The 22,949-nt window shown below is 33.7% G+C and overlaps 1 protein-coding gene across 1 annotated transcript in view; it reads left to right on the forward strand.

Annotated features, from left to right (window-relative positions):
• KIF11 (kinesin family member 11) overlaps positions 1-22,949 on the forward strand; it is a 44,484-nt gene that overhangs the window by 12,935 nt on the left and 8,600 nt on the right. The window contains exons 7-17 of the mRNA XM_063103455.1: positions 285-375; positions 620-862; positions 1,357-1,452; positions 6,155-6,243; positions 10,866-10,953; positions 11,887-12,075; positions 12,668-12,875; positions 13,853-14,025; positions 16,208-16,333; positions 16,412-16,570; positions 18,889-18,995. Of these exons, the coding sequence (XP_062959525.1) occupies positions 285-375; positions 620-862; positions 1,357-1,452; positions 6,155-6,243; positions 10,866-10,953; positions 11,887-12,075; positions 12,668-12,875; positions 13,853-14,025; positions 16,208-16,333; positions 16,412-16,570; positions 18,889-18,995 (1,569 nt within the window). The remainder of the gene's footprint in view (positions 1-284; positions 376-619; positions 863-1,356; positions 1,453-6,154; positions 6,244-10,865; positions 10,954-11,886; positions 12,076-12,667; positions 12,876-13,852; positions 14,026-16,207; positions 16,334-16,411; positions 16,571-18,888; positions 18,996-22,949) is intronic.

Genomic DNA, 22,949 nt, shown 5'->3' on the forward strand with positions numbered 1-22,949 from the left:
CAGCAGGTATGAGGAAGCAGAAACTTAAGCATTTTCCATAATTTTTTTTTTTTGGCATCTGTCTGGTTATGGGGACCCCAAACCCTTGACTGTGGTGTTATTAACACCTTGCTCTAAACAACTGAGCTAACTGATCAGCTTTGCAATATCTTATTGGTATCTCCTATCTGATATTATCTTTCCGTACACTAGATTTAGATCTTCCTTCTCTGTGTTCAGTATTTTATAGGAAACAAATAATGTTTTACATTCTAATGACTGGGCAACTTGATCTTGTTTTCTAGTCGTTCCCACTCAGTTTTCTCTATTACAATACATATGAAAGAAACTACAATTGATGGAGAAGAGCTTGTTAAAATTGGGAAGTTGAACTTGGTAAGTGTCCACCTTAATACCAGTTTGATTTTTGACCACCTCCTAGAGCAACTCAAAATTTTGTACATCTAGAAAATATTTTTGTAGTCACTGCGTTATGAGCTTTGTAGTGGGAGAAGAAATTTGTTAATTATAGAAAAATTATTTTGCTGGCTATTTAATACATTATGTATAATATGAGAGTGAATGCCTTTGAATCCAAATCCAATAGATTGACTTTTTATTTTTATTTTTAAAATTAAAGGTTGATCTTGCAGGAAGTGAAAACATTGGCCGTTCTGGAGCTGTTGACAAGAGAGCTCGGGAAGCTGGAAATATTAATCAATCTCTGTTGACTCTGGGAAGGGTTATTACTGCTCTTGTAGAAAGAACACCTCATGTTCCTTACCGAGAATCTAAGCTAACTAGAATCCTCCAGGATTCTCTTGGGGGGCGTACAAGAACATCTATAATTGCAACAATTTCTCCTGCGTCTCTCAATCTTGAGGTAAGCCCTCTGAAAGGAAGCTGCAAGTGCAGATGTAATTCTTATTTAGCTATCACGTACTTTAAAAATTCATTTACTGGCTTCATTCATTCTATACTATAGTATAGTATAAGAGAATCTGTACATTGCCTATGGAGGACACCACTGAAAAAATTATCTTTTTCCTTCCTCTCTATGGGTGAATAATTTTCCATTGTATGGATACAGGATGTTTTATTTATTCATGAGTTGGTGGAATTCACTGAGTTTAAGACTAGTGTAAAGGAAAAAATTATTGGATTGAATTATTATGAAGGTAAAGACCCTGAAAATTGAAGAGAAAGAAAAAAAGAACATCCTCCTTTTTAGAGGTCGGTTATAGTAGTCTTAATGACTAGATTTTTAGATTAGATAGAACCATAAATTATTACTTGCAGGTTATATAACATATTTTAGATAACAGAACTACATTATTCTTAAATATTTTCAGTAATTTACTTTTCTTTTCATGACAGGAAACTCTGAGTACATTGGAATATGCTCATAGAGCAAAGAACATATTGAATAAGCCTGAAGTTAATCAGAAACTCACCAAAAAAGCTCTTATTAAGGTAATTGTGAATTTTTCTGGAGTAACGTAATCTTGTTTGACAAATGTGAAAATAAGGAACTTAAACAGATAATCATTAAACAAGATTTGTTAAATTGCCTGTGGTAGGTTTTTTATCTTGTGATTTTAACTAAATATCTTCTAGGTTAAAATGTTTTTTTTTTTTTTTCTTTGATGGCTGGCCGGGTACAAGGATCTGAACCCTTGACCTTGGTGGGAAATGTTTTTTCTAATGCTAATATGTTGACTTTACTGAGTTGACACCCTTAGGAAAATTTTCATTTATTTACATTTACAAAATTTATTTATTTGCATCTTTGAGTTATAATTTACATACCGTGACACTCACTTACTGTAAGCAGCATATAATACAATCATTTTTAGTACGTTTACGGAGTTGTGCAGTTACCTCTATTTTCAGAAAATTTTTATCACTATAAAGTTCTTTGCTCCTTTGCAATCAAGTGGCCACTGATCTGCTTTTTGTTTATAGATTTGCCTTTTCTGGGCATTTCCTATAAATGACTTCATCCATTATTTGTTCTTTTGCATCTGGCTTCTTTCACTTGGCATAACATTTGAGATTCCATTTATTTTACAACATGTATCAGTAGTCCATTTCTTTTTATTAATGAATAGTATTCCATTATATGGATGATACCATATTTTGTTTATGGATTCACCAGTTAATGGACATTTGGATCATTTCTAACAATGCTGCTATGAACATTTCTGTGCGAATCTTTGTGTTGATATGTTTTCTCTTGGCCAGATCCCTAGGGATTTAATTTCTGGGCTGTATAGTGAGTTTATGCTTACCTCTTTAAGAAACTTCCAAAGTGGCCGTACCACTTTACATTTTCTCCAGCAGTGTATGAGGGTGGCAGTTTCTCCACATCCTTTGCAGCACTTGTTATGGTCTGTCTTTTTAATTTTAGTCATTCTAATAGGTGTAAAGTGGTACCTCAGTATGGTTTTAATTAGCATTTCTCTAATGATTAATGATGTTGAGCATCTTTTCACATGCTTACTTTCCATTTATATGTCTTTTTTGGTGAAATGTCTGTTCAAATACTTTGCCTAATTTTTAATTGGGTTGTTTGTGTTGTTATTAAGTTGTAAGGTGTTTTATGAGGTAAGATTTGCAAATATTTCCTCCCAGTCTGGCTTATCTTTTTTGGTGACTTTTTTAAAAAAATTAAAGTTTTTATTGAGATAACTGTAGATTCACATGCAGTTGCAAGAAATAATACAGAGGTATCCTTCATACATTTTGTCAAGCTATAATATATCACTACAAAGCTATTGACATTAATAACAATCCACTAATAACCACTTCCTTTTTACTCCCTGGTACCCACTAATCTGTCCTGTGTTTATAGAAATTTGTCATTGCAAAAACATTATTGAATAGACTCATATAGTATATAAATTTGGGGGATTGCTTTTTTTAACTCAGCATAATTTGTGGAGATTTACCCAAGTTGAGTGTATGAATAGATTTTTCCTTTTTTAGTCCTGAGCAGTATTCCATGGTAAGTATATATCATACATATGATTTGTGTAATCATTTACCTGTTGAATGACATATGGGCTGATTTCAGTTTTTTGCTATTACAAATTAAACTGCTATTAGCATTCATTTACAGGTATTTGTGTAAACATAAATTTTCATTTCTTTGGGATAATTGCTCAAGAATACAATTGCTGGGTTCTATGGTAATTGAATGTTTAGTTTTTTAAGGAACTGCCAAACTGTTTTTCCAGAGTGACTGTACCATTATACATTCCCATTAGCATCATATGAGTAATCTAGTTTCTCCACATCCTCACCAGCATTTGGGGTTGTAGCTATTTTTTATCTTAGCCATTCTGATAGATGTGACAGATCTCTTTGTGGTTTTAACTTGCATTTCTCTAGGGCCGGCCCGTGGCTCACTCGGGAGAGTGCGGTGCTGATGACACCAAGGCCACGGATTCGGATCCCTATATAGGGATGGCAGGTTGCTCACTGCGGAGAGCATGGTGCTGACAACACCAAGTCAAGGGTTGAGATCCCCTTACCGGTCATCTTTTAAAAAAAAAAACAACAAAAAAAAAACTTGCATTTCTCTAATGGCTAATGATATTGAACATCTTTTCATGTGCCTATTTGATATTTGTATATCCTCTTTGGTGAAATTTCTGTTCATGTCTTTAGGCCCATTTTCTAATGGGATTATTATTTTTTTCTATTTTTATTCTTGTGGTTTGAAAATTCTAAATATATTTTAGATACTAGTCCTTTGCTGCACACAAAGGTTTGCACATATTTGAGGTTTGCAAATATTTCTCCCAGTCTGTAGTTTGTTTTCTCATCCTCTTCACATGGGATTTTTCAAAGCAAAGGTTTTTAATTTCAGTGTCATCCAGTTTATCAATTTTTCTTTTTCCAGATTGTGCTTTCAATGTCAAGTCTAAGAACTGTTTGCCTAGATCTAGATCCTGAAGATTGTCTCATATTTGTTTGGAAAGCTTTGTATTTGTACATTTTATATTTTAGCCCATGATCTGTTTTGAGTTGATTTTTTTGTATAAGGTGTAAGACTTAGGTCAAGTTACATTTTTTAATCTACAGGATGTCTGATTATTCTAGCATCCTTTTGTTACTGGAGGAGAGGGTCTGGATAGGTTGGATACCTGACCTCAACCCTGTTCCCTACCAGGTTCTTGACACTACCACAGGAAAGAATTCAAGAGCAGAGTCAAAGTAGAAAGCGAAAGCAAGTTTAATGTAAAGAGTGAGTAAAGAATACATGCTTCATAGGCAGAGTGTGGGCTGGCTCGAGAGTGAGCAGCAGCTCTGCTTTTGTCCTGGATGCTACCTTTTATAGTTGGCTATCTATACATATTCGTGCTATCTATGAGTATTCAACTAAAGGAATGGTTCCCGGTTATGTAACTCTTAGTCCTGTGCGTGCTCTATTTCTTTTGGCACCTGCGCAGTGGTCAAATTCCAGCAGATCATGGAGTATTAAAGTATATTAAAATATACTTGATGCTCTTTAGGGCCTCCAGTGGAGGGTCATTCAAGGCCAAACTCCTTTTTATTGCACATGCTTGGCCACTGAAATTGATCTAGTTTGCCTCCTGCAGTCTCTGTCTTCCCTGGTGTGCTCAAAATAGGTGCAATATGCAACAGTAAGTCTCTTCTAGAGAGTGGTCTGAGAGCTAGACTCTGGGAAACTGAGCATCTCTTTTCTCATTTTGTTGAAAAGTCTATATTTTCTCCATTGAATTGACTCTGCACCATTTTGAAAAATCATTTGGGCATTTTTGTGTGGGCCCATTTTCTGGTCCCTTTCTTCTGTTCCATTGATTTATTCGTCTGTCCCCCCCACCAGTAGTACCCAGTTTTAATTACTGTAGCTATAGAATAACTCTTGAAATTGGGTAAACAGTTTAAAAGGAAGTTTACATGAGAACACCTCTTTCTTTATAAAGGGTCTCAAAATTGCCAGGACCTGAGAAAATCTACAATTATCCTGTATTTTGTTATTTTTAAAATAACAGGCTCTTTTATAAGCACTCATGTTATTTAGACACTTGAATTTTTTGAATCCTAGTGCTATTATTAAGTCTAAAAATATTTAACAGTAATTCTTTAATAAAATATTCAGCCACTGTTTAAAATTTCAATTGTCTCAGTGTCATATTTTTATTAACAGTTTGTTTTAGGATCCAAATAGGATTCACCCTTTGCAATTTTTTGGTGTATCTTTAGGTCTCAATAAAATGGAATCTTTGTTCACCATTTTTTCCCCTTACAATTTATTTGTGGAAATACCTGTGTTATTTGTCCTATAGAGTTTTCCTGTAGTATATTTTGACATGTTCTTCTGTTCTTGGCATTTTCTGTAAATTGGTAGTTGAGTCTTGATTAGATTCAGGTTTTATCTTGTTTATTTTTGTCAAGACTAATTCGTAAGTGGTAGTGTGTTCTTTCATTACGAAGCATATAATAGCTGCTTCTTTGTCTTTTTGTGAGCAATTGCAGTGACTTGATCCATTCGTTCTTTAAGGTTGCTAGACTTTCTCTATAAAAAGGAATTTTCAGCTATGGAGAGGTATAGTTCTTATAAGAAAGACAGGACAAATGCTTGCTTGATTTTTTTTTTTTTTTTTTTTTTTTTTTTGCCAGTTTTGAGAATAATGAATTGTTTCCCTAGCTTTTTTAGTGTCATTATAATCTCATGGATTTAATATATTTGTAGTTATCCTTACTAATGTTCAAATTGTCTCATCTTTGGCTGGTAGGTACCTCTTCCAGTGGGTTCTTGAGTCCTTTTTACTGGCTTGGTAGGCTTTGTCAGCTTCCTTCCTGTCTTGTTTGAAAGATGTTCCAGTTCTAGAATCAAACACTTTTTAAAGGAATCCTGGTTTCTCTTAGTGTGAAATGCTACCCACCTAGATACTGGAGGTTGTGTTTTTTCTTGAGAAGTCCATATTTTTATAATGAGTGCATTTAAAGGAGCTTTGAAAGCTATTGAAAAACTTTGTAAACAAATTAATATTGATTAAAAAGTATGATTACAACTTTTTATTATACTTTATGTTTTAAGAAACATAAAAAGGCTAACTTTATGTTTTATTTATTGTACATCCTCCCCAAACTGAAAGAAAAAAAGTACTAAATTGACACCTATAACATTTCTCTTATATAGGAGTATACGGAAGAGATAGAGCGTCTGAAACGAGATCTGGCTTCAGCCCGTGAGAAAAATGGAGTGTACCTTTCTGAAGAAAATTTTAGGTAAGTCCTTGACTATGGAATTAATTTCCATGAATAAGCATTTTCTGATTACAGGCTGTTTGAAGTAAAATTTATTTATGTAGTAGTAAGTGAAATCTTTATATCTACTGCCTATCAATGCTTCTTTTTGTTTTGACATTAACAAGTAGTTATCAAACACTTTTTAGAAAATCTTTTATCCAACTTTTTATTTTAAATAATTATAGATTCACATGAAGTTGCAAGAAGAGTACAGAGAGGTTCCATGTATTCTTCACCCCATTTTCCACAATAGCTACTTCTTATGTAACTATAGTACAACATCAGAACTGGGAAATTGACATTGGTACAACATGTGTGTATAGTTCTATGCCATTTTATCACATGTGTGGATTTGTGTAACCACTACTGCAATCTGTACAGAACTATCTTATCATCACAAGGATCTTTCCCACTATCCCTTTATAGTCAGTCACACTCACTTCCTCTCCTAATGATCCCTAACCCCTGGCAACCACTAAGATTAGCTAATTTTAAAGCCCTGGAGAAGTTCAAAGTAAAGTGTCTACAAATAAGTGAGAACATGTGGTATTTCTCTTTCTGTGCCTGACTTATTTCACTTAATATAATTTTTTCTAAGTCCATCCATGTTGCTGTGAATGGTAGTATTTTACTTTTGTTTATAGCAGAGTAGTATTCAATTGTGTAGATATACCACATTTTCCGTATCCACTCATCTGATGATGGGCTAAAAATAAATAAATAAATAAATATACAAAGAATGGGGGGAGGGGAAGAAGACACAACAATCACAACAATTCCTTGAACTTGTTAAGACAAGTGAACAGATATGATGTTGATGCAGGGGGAGGGGGGGGGGAAGAAGAATCGGTAAAGGAACACGAAAATCAACTACATTGTATATTGATAAATTAAAAGAAGAAAATAAAACAAAGTAAAGCTTCTACTGAAGCACATTATATAAAAACAATAATAACAACAGAATACATGGGCATGAAGGCAAATGGGATGGATGCTAAGGATTATAACTTGAAAATTCTTGATTGTATTTATCCTTAATGATATTAGGGAGGATGACTTTCACAGAGCATTTTTAAAAAATTAATAATGATGAAAGATATTTATTTAGATCTAATTAATAATAACCAAAAATATTTTAGTATAATATTTTACTGAACTTTTTTATAGATGTCACATTACATGATCACTCTAATAGTATATAAAAATTTAATAAACTCAGTTTTTTCCATATAATTTTCAATTGTTATAATATGCTGTATTTTCCTGGTTCCTATTCTAACTTTACATATACTCAAATTTATATTATACGAGTATCACAAGTTATTAAATGATAATTCTTCCTTTATTCTTTCTATGTGACTTTAGTTTTGTTTGGTTCTTGGCAAGAAATTTACAAAAAATTCTTTTGTAAATTTGCACTTAATTCTTTTTTTTTTTTTTTTTTTGGTCTTTGCTTTATTTTGTAGTTTTTCACTTTTTGTACTTAATTCTTAAAATTGATATTTTTATTTTTTTCTGTTTCTCTGTGGTTTTCAGATATTCTTCATAGTAAACACTACAGTGATTCATTATATTTTTCAATTTGTTTCATTTTGCAGATGTTCCTATTTCTACCTCTTTTATATTTTTTGTACTTTAACTTTTATTCAATAAACACTTTTTATGTTTTAAGTTTGGTAACAGAATACTCTTGGTTGCTAGAAAACCCAACTTAAACTGTCTTAAAATAGCAAGGGCATTTATTGGCTGGCTCATAAGTGTGGAAAGTCCAGAGACAGAGTGAGCTTCAAGGTTATTTAATCCAGTAACTCGAGGGTTCAGTTTCTGTCTCTTTCCACTGCTGTCTTGATTGGTGGCTTTCTCCTAGGGCTGTCTTTTCATCAAAAGTGATGGTCAGCAGCATAGCAGCTACATGTTATTCATGTCTACAGCAGATTTGAAGCTGCCTGTCCTTTACTTATCGGGGGAACATTACTTATCGATAAGTTAGACCTGAATTGTGTCCATATATGAACCAATAACTGGCAAGGGAGTTGAGATTTACCTGATTGTCTTGAGCCAGTCAGGCTTCATCCCTGGTTCTGGGAATGGGGTTAGTCCCACTCAAACAGGTTGGCTGCTGCATAGTAAGAGGATGGTCATTTCCTAAAGGAAATTTGAGTGCTGGGAATAGGTGCTTAATAGGCAACCAATGAATATCTACTGCAAGTGGTTTTGCTCTTTGATTTGCTATTAGTAGTCAAACATGGGACTTTGTAGACTGTCTAATTTTATCTTGTGATAACTATCTTTGATGTTTTGCTTTTTGGAAACAATTTTATAGGATTTATAAAATACTTGAAGTTCATCCATGATAACAGTTTACCATGACTGAAGATTTTGTTTGTGCCGTAGAAGTAAAAAATAGCTGACAAGGCACTCAATCCTGGCTGCAATCTTTAGAAATGATGTACTTTATTGGTTTTCATCTTTTTGATGCTTTTTAGCTTAAGAAGTAACTTTAGTTTTCATTTGTCATTCCCATGATTGAAAAGATAGTATTTGTTCTGTAGTAGACATGAGGCATAATCTGAAATAAAGTTCTTTCTGGAAAAAGTTTTTGGAATCATTACACTGTAAGTCACAGATGGATCACAAAAGCTATAGCTAACATTTGAAACAGGGTAATGCTTTATTTACCTCAAGCTTAATGGACATTTTAAAACTATATCAAAAACATCCATACAGTAACAATGTTGCATTACCCATTGACATTCAATATAAGAAAAGCATTTTAAATATCCCATTTTATATAAAAGACCCGTTTCCAGTAAAGAACTAATGTATTTAAATCAAAAGACTGTTGCAATTAACTGTCCTCTTACACCTCAGTTCTACCTTTTCCTTCAATCAACAATATTTCTAGCTAATATGTGGAGGGAATTTGCATTCACAGAAGAATCTTTGTCATTTAAGTATAATGTTGAACAGAAACTTGTTTGTAGTTGTGAAGGAACTAGAGGATCAAAAGATGAGGTACTCACTTCTTAAACTTGTTAATGCTCAAGAAATCAGGGAGACTCATTAAAGTGGGTCTGATGGGCTTTGGGCTTAAGAAAAGTGTTGCTCTGACTTTAGGCTGTTTTTACTTCTTCTTTGACTTTATCTTCTAAAACTCCTGTTGCATTTTATTTCTGCTGTCAAATTTTTAGTTTCTGACAGCACTTGTTCTCTGTCTTCCCTGCCCCTCCTTTTTAAAAATATAGCATCCTGTTTTTTTTATAGATACATTCCTTATCTCAGAAAAATTAATGTTATTGAAATTTTCTTTTCTCTGTCTTTCTTTCCTTTGAAATCCTTTTTTCCCCATTTGTGTGGTATTGTCACTTGTGTTTATTTTTCTCAAATGTCTTATGATTTTTGGCTGGCAATGAAAATGGATTAGAAGCTTTGTTACATGGGTGAGCTTTGTGGAACTGTGGGTTTACAGTAGGGTGGAAAAGTGGTGGCCTCAGTGTTAAGTCTCGTCTTCTATCAAATGTCATCCCTTGTTGGATTTTCCCTTTTGGGCAAGGCCTTTAGTCTTTGCCGAGAAGATGTGCACAGTTTTCTGCTTGGAGATTGTTCTGGCTGCTGATATTCTTAGAGTGGGTGTGGGGGGCCGAGGGTCCCACCATTCAGTATCGAGATTCTTACTTGAATGTGTGTTTCCAGCCCCTAAGCCTTTCTCCCACCCTCCATTGTGTCTAGTGAAAGTGAAGCTGGAAGTTCCAGTGCAATTTCTGTGGACCAACCAGTGGCTGTCAGTGGCGGGTGGGTGGGCAGTTTTGCCCCCCAGAGGACATTTGGCAGTGTTCAGAAACATTTTTTGATTGTCATGACTGGGGGTGGGGGGAGTGCTACTGGCATCTAGTGGGTAGAGGCCAGGGATGCTATTAAACATCCTAGAATGCACAGCATATGCCAACAAAGACTCAAAGAAGTATCTGATCCAAAATGTCAGTACTGCTGAGGCTGAGAAAGTCTGCTGTAGAGAATAATCTTTTGATCTCATGAGGGTTTATGTGGTGGTGTGACAGTGGTATTTATGTTTGAGGGGGTGTGCATGTATACACAGGGCATAATTGCTCTATATACGTACTTTAATTTAGTCCTCCAGTTTTTAGCTCCTTATTTCACCCCTTCTCCTGTGAAACCTGATACCTTCAAGTCCCAAGTCTTTCTAGCATTCTGTGACGCATATTTCTAGTCCATAGCCTTGATTACAGACACATAGGTTGTATCCTTCCATCTCTACTTTAAGTGAGTTATAGTCCTCTGTTAGTTTTTTAGCTTCTCAAATTTGATACACTTACATGCTTTTCCACTCATAGGTAAGGATTCTCAGTTTTAGAATGGAGGTTAAAAGAAAAATATTCCATTTATAAAACAGAGATAAGGAATACACATTTCTTCTTTGCAATTTGCACTTCTTGTTTATTGGCACTTAGGCATCATTATCATTATGGGGATAGATGGTGGAGATAAGTTTGTATAACTGCCCCAATTGTGTTAGAATAAACTTTATGGGAGTCGAAAGAAATATTAACTGTTAAACTCATTCATATTAAACTTTATTTTAGAGCCATGAATGGAAAATTAACTGTTCAAGAGGAACAGATTGTAGAATTGATTGAAAAAATTGGTGCCCTTGAAGAGGAGCTAAGTAGGGTAAGCATTCAAAACAATATTGAATGTTATGTGAAAAGAAATATTAAAAGAAAAATTTAGAGTGTGAAACATCTGGTATTTTTTCTTTCTTTATGATTTTTTCTTGCTGACCCTTGTTGTATCATAATTTTACTATCATCAATGATAATGGAAAAGCTGTCCTTTTTTTTTTTTTTTTTTGCAGCTGGCCAATACAGGCCAGCTGTCTATTTTGACACTTCGATTAAAGTAATATTACAAGAAATTAACTGAATTGTGCGATTTTATTAAAGCTACAAAATAGTGAATGCTGAGGCATTTTTGTTAACATGTTTGTCAGATGAAGGAATACAGATATTTGGAGAGACTGGATGTTAAATAAAAGTAATAACTAAGTTAGGCGCGAGACTTGACCCTTCAATACCACCCTCATATTAACACCTTTATATTCAAAACCATTGCGAATGTTGGAGGGGCTGGCTGGTTAGGTCAGTTGTTTAGAGCCAGTGTCATAACACCAAGGTCAAGGGTTCGGATCCCATACTGGCCAGCCGCCCCCCACAGAAAAATAAAGAAATAAAAATAAAAGTACAAGTTCCATTGAGAGTATTGGGAAGAACCTGAAGAATTAACTACACCAGACCTGTTATTGATTGACTGATTAGCAGCTGGCCAGTACAGGGATCAAGTCCTGGTGTTATCAGCACCACGCCCTAATGAACTGAGCTAACTGGCCAGCCCAGATCTGTTATCTAATCTCAAAGTTTTGAATAAGCTTACAAGAAACCAGATACCAAATAAAATGTGTTAACGTGCCTGGTAACTTGTTATAACTTTTGCATGGAAATAAGCTTGTTTCATTCTTTTAATATTATATTATGAAAGAACCAGGTATCTTACTAACTGGGTCAGCATTTTTTAATTCTTAAAAAATATTTAATGTATTATATTTAGGTTACAGAGTTGTTTATGGATAATAGAAATGAACTTGACCAGTGTAAATCTGACCTGCAACATAAGACACAGAAACTTGAAACCACTCAAAAACATTTGCAAGAAACTAAATTACAACTTGTTAGAGAAGTATATATCACATCAGCTTTGGAAAGTACTGAGGAGAAACTTCGTGATGCTGCCAGCAAGGTTTGTCCTTTGTTTTGATTTGTACTCTCATTAAAGAAGTTAAAAGAATGGGTAGAAGTAACTTTCTTTGCTTAAGCTTTCATTGTGAGATTCTATTCATTCGCCGCAAATGATATTTCTGTCGATTTAAAAAACCTTTTACTACTTCATCTATATTTTCCTCAGTGGAGATGATGATTCAAGAAAAAACTGCTTCTGGAGTTTTGAAAACAGAATATGACTTTATAGTGTATTTTGTGGACATTTAGAATAACGATGTGATGCTTTACTTTGTGGTGATTATTGAACCTAATCAGTCATTAAGAATTTAGTACCTTCTATGATGGAAGATGTTGAAAATATTTAATTTTTTTATTGAATATACTTTTGAGCAAATAGTAGAACAAAGGAAAAAATTTGTGAGGAAGCATAATTACTGCAATAAATTGGCAAAATCAGTTTTCCTTAGATGGCTAGGGAAGGGGAAATAAATATTCTTGGGCATCTGTTACTAGTTCTTGCCAGGAGAAATCCTTAGGTAGCACAGATATTTTTATTAGATTGCTTTTGTCATATCTGTCTTATCACATTTATTTTTAAAAATCTAATATAGTTGCTTAACACAGTTGAAGAAACTACAAAAGATGTATCTGGTCTCCATTCCAAACTGGATCGTAAGAAGGCAATTGACCAACACAATGCAGAAGCTCAGGAAATTTTTGGCAAAAACCTGAATAGTCTGTTTAATAATATGGAAGAATTAATTAAGGATAGCAGTTCAAAACAAAAGGCCATGCTAGAAGTTCACAAGACCTTGTTTGGTAAGTTCAAGCATTTCTAATTATTCTAGTCTTTATGTGTTTAGTGGGAGGCTAATTTCAAAATTGATAATTTAATATTATAAAACAGTCAGGTGACAGTGTCATTAGTACCCTCCCCAACGCATACATTGTTCAGGCTAGAGATTAATGCTTTTACTGTCTTTGAATTAAAACAAATCTTAGGGGTTTTTCCCTTTTTTCTATAAAATAAGTTATGTTTATAAAATAACTAAGTGAATAAACACTAGAAGTAAAAGTCTTTATCCCTAAGTCTGGTTCATACTCCATAGGTATTACTGTTAAATTTGTTGGGTCTCTTTCTAGAAATTTTCTGTGCATAAACATTCTGTAACTTTTTTTCTTTGGGGAATGTATATCTTGAAGATTTGCTATATTGTCAGAATATGTGCATGTATCTTTTTTTAACCATTCCATTGTTGTTATCTCCCTTTAGAAGAAAACTCTTAAGTGTTAGTTTATTTATTATGAAAATATTATCCTCATTATAGAAAATTTGGAAGATCCAGTAATGTAAACATAAAAATATCACCTAGACTATAGTTACACTAAGCCGAACCACTTTAAACTTTGGTATTGATTTCTAGTTTTTCTTTTCTTCTGTATACTCTTTTACTACCATAATGCTGCATATTATTTTTAGTTAGAGATTAATTTTAGAATATTCTAATTCTTGGTTTACTATGAGTTGTAGTTATGGGTCTGATACACTTTACAGATATGTCAAGGGCTGACTATAGAACACATATAATATATATTTAAAATATTTCCTTGCTTATGTAGAGCCAATTCTTTTAAGCTTATTTGTTAATACAAATTCTACAATAAGGAATTGCCTACCCCTTTGAAGTTGTCCTAACTGTATTTAAGTATATTTATGTCAAAGTTTACCTCTTTATTTATTTATTTAAGTATATTTATGTCAAAGTTTACCTCTTTATTTATTTTTTTTGTTACAGATAATCTGCTGTCTTCCAGTGTCTCTGCATTAGACACCATTACTACAACAGCACTTGGATCTCTCACGTTTATTCCAGAAAATATGTTTACTCGTGTTTCTCAGATTTCTGATATGATATTAAAAGAACAGTCATTAGCAGCAGAAAGTAAAACTGTACTGCAGAAATTGATTGTTAGTAAATCTCTTAAAATATTTTTGAAGGGTTATATCTGATGTCTTCAAAAACAATGTTAACTGCTATTCTTTTATCTTAAGCCCTGCTAGACACAGTGATAGACATATTTCTGTGAGAGAGTACATTTATTTTTATTTTATTTTATTTTTTAAAAAGATGACCGGTAAGGGGATCTTAACCCTTGACTTGGTGTTGTCAGCACCACGCTCAGCCAGTGAGCTAACCGGCCATCCCTATATGGGATCCGAACCCGGGGCCTTGGTGTTATCAGCACCACACTCTCCCGAGTGAGCCACAGGCCGGCCCAGTACATTTATATTTTTAAAAACAAAATCTCTCCACTTTTTTTCCCCAGGAACATTGGTTTCCAAATGTATATAAATATACTTTGAACCTTCTTTCACTCATATCTTGTAATGTTAAGAGTCGGAGTTATTAGTAAGCCTTCTAATGACTAAAGGGTAGTTTTAGCACCACATAAATTCAGGGGACCCCTGACTTGTTAGTTGCCCCAGAGCAAGTCACTCTTTCCCCCAAGGGTCCTGGAAAGGTCATGCTGATGTTACACTGACCCAACCAGATGGGGATATTGGGTAGTTAATTTTAAAACTACATTAATATCTAAGAGTAATGTAATAGTAATTCAAGAAAAATAACATATCATTCTAGGAACACATATAACAGTTCTTGGGATTAGATCTGTGTGGCCAAGCCCTTCGGGGGGGGAAGGGGGATTCCACAGTCCTATAGAAGCCACTCATCTAATTACACTTAACATTATCTCCTTCATACTTGATTTATGTATATTCTTTATTTTGTAATTGTATGGTTTATCTAGCAAGTTCTTGGCCATAACACTTATTTTATTTTCTTCCTTGTGTAGGCACTGTTCCTCCCTTTTTGAGTTTTTCAGTATTTATGTATGTATGTATATGTTTTTGTTTGGTGGCTTGCCGAAGTGGGGATCTGAACCCTGACCTTGATGTTATAGCACCACCCTCTAACCAACTGAGCTAACCAGTCAGCCCAAGTTTTACAGTACTTATTAAACCCTTTTCAAGTAAATACTACAACCTCTGCCTAGATTCAGTGCATATATGACACTATTTGTTAGGTTTCTTCAGTTACCAAATTGGACAAAGTTAAAAGATGTTTTGTCAGCACTAACTTTTCAGAAATTGATTCATTCACTAAATGGTAGTCTGTATTTATTGATGCCTTCTTCATATCAAGCTAAAAACATTGAATCAAAAGAGATAATGACCGCTGCACTTACAGAATTCATTGAAATTAGTATGATAGCTCATTTTTCCAAAAGAATACCAGTAGCCTTTGCTTTGAAGTATTTACTAATTTGTTTCTATTATAGTTTCTCGCCCCTACCCTAGTTAAAGGAGCTTCGGTCAGGATTTTTTTCCTTTTTATAAAAATTCCCAATCTATACTACATTCTCAGCTTCCCATATCCCTTGACAAGAACAATAGTCTTTACATGTTATTCTGATATAATAGGATATAAGTCATTAGATCTTCAAAGTTCAGTACTTCTAGCCTAAAGCCTATTCTTTTTTTTTTTTTTTTCTTATAAAGATGACTGGTAAGGGGATCTTAACCCTTGACTTGGTGTTGTCAGCACCACGCCCACCCCGTGAGCTAACCAGCCATCCCTATATGGGATCCGAACCTGCGGCCTAGGTGTTATCAGCACCACACTCTCCCGAGTGAGCCTCAGGCTGGCCCCTAAAGCCTATTCTTGATGACTGTTTGGTCTCAGCCAGTTTGACTAGTAACCTAAACTTGTTTGAAATTTATTTTGTTAAATATATTTGTAGATTTTTTTAAAAAGTTGCTTTGTTTGGAATTCTGAAATCTTATTAACTAATTGTCATTTTCCTCTCTTCTGAATTCTTCTGACTTCTGTTTCATTAGACTGTTAAGAATTTATTATACACTAAGAAACCATTTTCTGAATTACTGGAGGCAGAACCAACTTATGCTGAATATAAAATCTAGATGTATAGATATATCTCTGTAGGCTATAAGGAACAGAGAATGAAAACTTAGAATTTTAATGTGCCTCTTTAGTTACCAAAGTATGTAAGATATTATCATTTAACTAGCCAGTTTTATGGAAGTGGAATATTCTTTTTAAAGACCCATTTTTTATTTTTAAAACCAGAATGTGCTTAAGACTGACCTTCTAAGTTCACTGGAAATGATTTTATCCCCCACGGTGGTGTCTGTTTTGAAAATCAATAGTCAATTAAAGCATATTTTCAAGACATCATTGAAAGTGGCTGAAAAGGTAACAAGTGTTATGTTCTTAGTGTCTCAAAATTGATGTGTTGTTTAAGAAAGAAACTAATTTTTTTTTCCTTCAAAGATAGAAGATCAGAAAAAGGAAATGGATAATTTTCTCAGTATACTGTGTAACAATCTACATGAACTCCAAGAAAATACAGTTTCTTCCTTAGTAGAATCACAGAAGCTATGTGAAAACTTAACTGAAGACCTGAAGACAGTAAAGCAAACCCATTCACAGGTACCTTGTTTAGCTGACTTGAGAAGTGTAAAAAGGAAGTTTTTTTATGACTGGATATGACTTGATAACCTATGTTACACAGTCTGAATACTATAAAACTAATTTAGAAACATGAAAATACCATAGCCACTGTGGCTTATAACAGTACTTAGTGCAAAATAATTGAGAATACTTCTCTTGATCAGTTAATATTTGAGGATTTGCAACATGTAGAACCCTGTGCCGAAGCACAATAAAACAAACAAAACAGTCCTTTCCTCACACCAAGATGAAAGATGAATTTTGAGAAACATACTTTGAGGACAATGGTTATAACATTTAAAGTGAACATGCATCTACATTATAACTTGATAAGTTGTTTCTTTCTAGGATGATATGGATAGTTACCTTTCATAAATTAAGCCCTGCTTTCTCTTATTATATCTGTCTCATTGATGACAGACATTTACATTGTAATAATAAAATTTTAAAATTTGTATTGATTGATTATAAATGTAATTCATGACTTATTTTCCTCCATGTAAGCAATTCCTCTAAACCATAATCTATAAATATCAGATATATGAAAAACAACTTTGGATATTTTAAGAGTTTAGTAATGAACATCAAACGTTTAATTAAGTGAGCCTATTACGACATGACAACTCTTTGGTCAGTAAAACTGTTGACACGATTTAGTGAGTAGTGAAGTGTTCTTTTTCTTTGGAAAGTAAGGGGGAAGGAATTCTTATCTTTGTCACTCAAAATGAGAGGGGGAAACACACTGAACATTTTTAGGTAAGAATTAAAGCAACTTCAAAATAAGATTATTAGTTTTTCTAATTGATAAGTGTGAAACTTTTCAGAGAGAATTAGCATCAGAAATTAGTAAAAATAATAGTTAATATTTATTGAGTAACTCACTGTGTGTTTATTCCTCCCACCAATATAGGTACAGCTTCTATTACTAGCCCAGTTTTCTAAGGACGAAGCTGAGACCTCATGAGCATCTAATAGTATTTAGATCATCTTACAGATGGTGGTGGTGATTATATTGCCTGAAAGGCATCCATTTTGGGGTGGCTCTTCTATGTTTTTCGGCAATTTGAAATTGCAGCAATTTCACATACCCCTGCATAGGGTATTTGCCTTAAACATATCTAGAACATTTTAGGTATATGTATATTCTAAGACCAGTTAACTTTTTTTATTTTAGCTGTTTTGACATGCTTAAAAATTGGTAGACTACTGTTTAAAACAAAACAAAACGAAACAGAAAACCTGATCTGAAAAGTATCTTAGCATGTATGGTTTGACTTCCCTATCTTTAAGGAAGCAAGTCCACTAAGTGAGCTATTCTTTAGGTTTTTCAGAACTTATAGTGAGCACTATTAAAACAATTATATACTTTGAACACATATGTAAATGTAATGAATCTGATAATACCCATATTATCTCCACTTTGAGACTAGTAAAAATACTGACAGACTTTATTCGTAATCATAATGTTAGATATACATCGTCAGCTGATGTATTATTCAGAGATGTTGGCCAACCAAGAAAGTGAACAGTGAATAAGAGTGCTGGATGCAGTTCAGCTCTTCCTTGGCCTTTAGTGTAGCCTTTTCATTTTGTAATATAGCATGTTGTATACACTTATAAGAGCTTGTTTTTAAAGATGTAAAATAAAAGCAAAGATAAGATTCTTTTTACATTTTATTACTATGACCCAACTAGGTTTTGTAAAATTTTTCGGCTCTGGTAATTGATAATATTTTTGGATTTTGGATTAATTTTGCCTTCTAGTAGTGTTATCAGTTAAAAAGCAACTGTGTATATATCTGTCAAAGTGGTTCTCAAAGATAATGTGACATCTGGGTATGTCTGATTAGTTTTGAGGTGCACTGAAAGTAATTTGTTACTAACAGTTAAAATAACAAAGTTTGCTTCTTATTTACTTTTAAAAAAAAAATATATATATATTTTTGTTACCGGTAAGGGGATCGCAACCCTCACCCTCGGCACGGTGTCTTATCCTCACCCTCTGCACGGTGTCGTCTGCACCACGCTCAGCCAGTGAGCGCACCAGTCATCCCTATATAGGATTCGAACCTGCGGCCTTGGCGCTACCAGCGCCGCACTCTCCCGAGTGAGCCACGGGGCGGCCCTATAATATTATCCTTTTAATAGCACTTCCACTGTTTTCCTCTATGGGAGGGAGGTGGAGTTAAAGATCTCTTGTCAGGAATTTGTATAATTCTCACCTATCAGTAATGTCTAGAAAATATTTTAAGTGTTACAATTTCAAGTCTCTTCCTCTTCCCACACCTTTCATACAGGAACTTTGCCAGTTAATCAATGTTTGGGCAGAGAGATTCTGTGCTTTGGAGGAAAAGTGTGAAAACATCCAGAAACCACTCAGTATTGTCCAAGAAAATACAGAGCAGTAAGCTATTTTTAAATTCTCTTAAACTTTCCTGGAAGTTTGAAATTATTTCAGAAGAAAAAGCTTCAAATAGTACAAATAATTTCTGTATACTTTCAACCAAATTTCTCATTTGTTAACTTTTATTATGTATGTGTGTATATGTGTATATATACATGCACATAAATATCTTTCTATTCCATATTTGTTCTCCCTTTTCAGACAGTGAGAAACCTGGCTCTCAACCACTGTATATTTTCTTATTTCCTCAATCTTAGAATACACATTTAGTAATTTCACTATTTCTTTTCTTTTCCTTTTTATGCTGCTGGCTAGTATGGGGATCTGAACCCTTGACCTTGGTGTTACAAGTTGGCGCTCTAACCAACTGAACTAACTGGCTGGCCACTAATGTCGCAATTTCTAACACCTATCACTGATGAAAAATATGCTTACTAACTAGAGCAGGGTTTGACAAACTACGGCTGGATACTTGTTATTGTGAATAACTTCATTGGACATAGCCATGTCCATTTATTATTGTGTTGCCTTTGGCTGTCTTTGGCTGCCTTAGCACTGCAATAACAGAGTTGTCATTGCATCAAAGTCATTGCACCCTAAGCCTAAAATATTTGCTGATTCCTGCATTACAGTTTAATGTAGCTTTATATCATCATTGTTTGCCAATCCCACATACTTATCATATACACCAGTCAGACCTACGTTTTCTAGGACTTTTATAATTTTATGTTTTACATTTAAATCTATGATTGATTTAAAATTTTTTTATAACATGAGATTTGTCAAGGTTCAATTTTTTTGCCTATGGATATTCTAAACTCATGAGAAGAAAGATATTCTATTATATTTACCCCTATTTTTGCCCATTTAATTGTTCCTTCCTGAAGTTCCAAGCTTTCTTCAGTGTGGAGGACTTCTTTTAGTCTTTAAGGCCACAAATACTGTTTTATTTTGTTGAGAATGTCTTGATTTACCCTTCATTCCTGAAAGATATTTTCAGTCAATGTAAAATTTAGGGTTGAGGTTTTTTTCTTTTAGTGATTGAAATGTTATTCCATTTTCTTCTGGCCTCCATGAGTTCAGATATCTGCTGTCATTCAAGTATTTGTTCCCCTATGGGCAATTTCTCTGCAGCTGCTTTCAAGATTTTTTTCTTTGTCTTCAGTTTTTTGAAAATTTATTATATTGTGTCTACTTAGGTATTTCTTTGAGTTTATCCTGTTTGGGGTTTGTTTAGCTTCTTGAATCTATATGCTTATGCCTTTCACCAAACTTGGGAAACTTTCACCTATTATTTCTTTGAATATTTTTCAGTCCCATACTCTTTCTCCTCTGCTTCTATGACTTTAATGACACAAATGTGAGATCTTTTATTATGGTCCCTGAGGAAAGTGCTACTATATATGAGGGTACTTCAAAAAGTTTGTGGAAAAATGTAATTAAAAGATAATGCAAATCTTTCCATGAACTTTTTGAAGTATCCTTTGTGTACATGTAGCACTGAGTCTTCCTGTCATCTTTAACCTACTGTTGAACCCATTCAGTGAGGTATTTTATTTTAGTTTTTGAATTTTGAATTTTCTAATTTTCGTTTGCTTCTATTTTTCTCTTATATTTTTTTGTTTCGTTGCTAAGATTTTTTTTTTTTTTATCAGTGTTTTAATTGCTTGTTGAAGTATTTTTATCATGGCTGCTTTAAAATCCTTGCTAGATAATTCCAACATCTGAGTTTTCTCATTGTTGGCCTCTATTGATTGTCTTTCCTCATTCACCTTGTGGTTTTGCTGGTTCTTGATATATTATGAGAGATTTTTTATTATATCTTAAACATTTTGTGTAATAAGATTCAGGATCCTCCTTCAATCTTTTTTAGTAGATATTCACCCTGTTTAATATGCAGGTCCTGGCCCCCTTTTGTGGGCTCTGGTTCCAATGACAATTTAATTTTCAGAGTCATTGCAGTGTTATTTTGGTATGCCTTGATTGTGTGCTACCCATGTCAGAAAAAATTGTATTCCACTTCTGTTACGAAGTGTTCTATACATGTCAATTAGGTCAAGTTGATTGAGAGTGCTGTGTAGGTCACCTATATCCTTACACTCAGTTCTGTATGCTCTTTGTTCTATCAATTACTAAGAGAGGAGTGATGACATCTCCAACAATAATTGTAGATTTATCTATTTCTCTTGTTGGTTCTATCAGTTTTTGCCTCATGTATTTGATACTCTGTTGGGTGTTCACACATTTAGGATTGTTATGCCTCCTTGGAGAATTGATCTCTTTGTTATTATGTAATTTTCCTTTTTGTCTGTGTTAATCTTATGAAGTCTACTTTGTCTGAAATTAATATAGGTACTCCAGCTTTCCTTTGATTGCTCTTTGCATGACATATCCTTCTCCATCCTTTTACTTTTGGCCTCAGTTTTCATATATATAAAGTGGGGTTTTTGTGGACTACATATAGTTAGGTTTCGCTTATTCATCGAATTTAATAATCTATGACTTTTAACCGATGCGTTTAGATCATTCACATTTAAAATGAGTAGATATAGTTGTATTAAAATTTACCATTTTGCTGTTTTCTACTTGTTATATCATTTGTCATTTTTTTCCTCTTTTTTGCTTTTACTAATTTAAATTGAGCATTTTTATGTTTTCATTTTATTTCATCCATTACTTATTTATACTTATTTTTATTCTTAAAGTGGGTTTTCTAGGATTTACAGTATACGTTTTTATTTATTTTTATTTTTTTATTTTCCCATTTCTCTACAATATACATTTTTAAATCATTTGAATCCATGATCAAATACTTTGCGGTTTCATGTGTAATAAAAGGACCTTATGATAGTATATTCCCATTTCCTCCTTCCCATGTCTGTGTCATTATTTTCATATATTTCACTTTTATGTATGCGGTATATACCTGATACATTGTTACTCTAATTGCTTTATCTACTTCTTTTTTAATGTGACTACTAGAAAATTTTAAATTACGTTTGTGGCTCACATTATATTTCTGTTGATCAGTGATGCTCTTCTAGTTATCACTTATCTTTACTACTATGATCTATTGTTTTAACCCTGTTGTTGATCCTATTCATTACACTATGTTACATTGTGAACTCTGTCTAGATTTTGAATTTAGGGAATATTTTCCCACTTTTTATTACTAATGTCTAGATTGATTTTTTTGGACCCTTCTATAGCTTTAGAGGAAATACTAGCGTAGGATTGAAGTGGGAAGTGTCTTCCTGACATTAATTGTCTACACAGTGTCTCTCAGTGTGGGCCAGGGACTCTGTATCAGTCACCCAAGAATCCAGGTGATGTTTATGTAGACTGAACATACTGCCTTTGGCATTTTTTGTCATGGTTTATAGTTGCTTTGACTAAATCTCATTATCCCACTAGGTAGTGAGTTCCTTGAGGGTCACTTATGTTGATAGTGTCCAAGTTTAACAGTTAAATTTCTTTTCCTTTTTCAGTCATTTCCACTTAATTTGTAGGTAAACTTTGGTTTTTAACATGTTTACTTACTCATTTGGTTTACTCACGTGGTGTACCATCTAGTGGTAACAGAGGGTAACTTTCATTCCCCAACGTTTAACTCTGGTCCTGGGAAGTGGCTTTGAATGCTATTATAGGGAAGAGAGAAGGAAATCATCAATGAATTTTAAATGTATATTCTAACTGACATTAATTTTATATCAAGTTTATATTATATTGTACTATATCTGCTATATATGTAATTTGTCACATCTCAATATAATTTTCTTTTAATTATTGTGAGGCTATACAGTTGACTTTTTAAAAAATAACATTTGTAATGTTTATTCTTATTTTATGTCATAGGCAAAGGAAACTGTTTAATAACAGAATGACTGACTGATTGACCATCTTAGGGACTAGTCCAGAGGCTGTAGGAGATGCCCTTGAGTAACATAATTTAGT

The sequence above is a fragment of the Cynocephalus volans genome, chromosome 7, assembly GCF_027409185.1.
Source record: "Cynocephalus volans isolate mCynVol1 chromosome 7, mCynVol1.pri, whole genome shotgun sequence".
NCBI classification, from domain to species: Eukaryota; Metazoa; Chordata; class Mammalia; order Dermoptera; family Cynocephalidae; genus Cynocephalus; species Cynocephalus volans.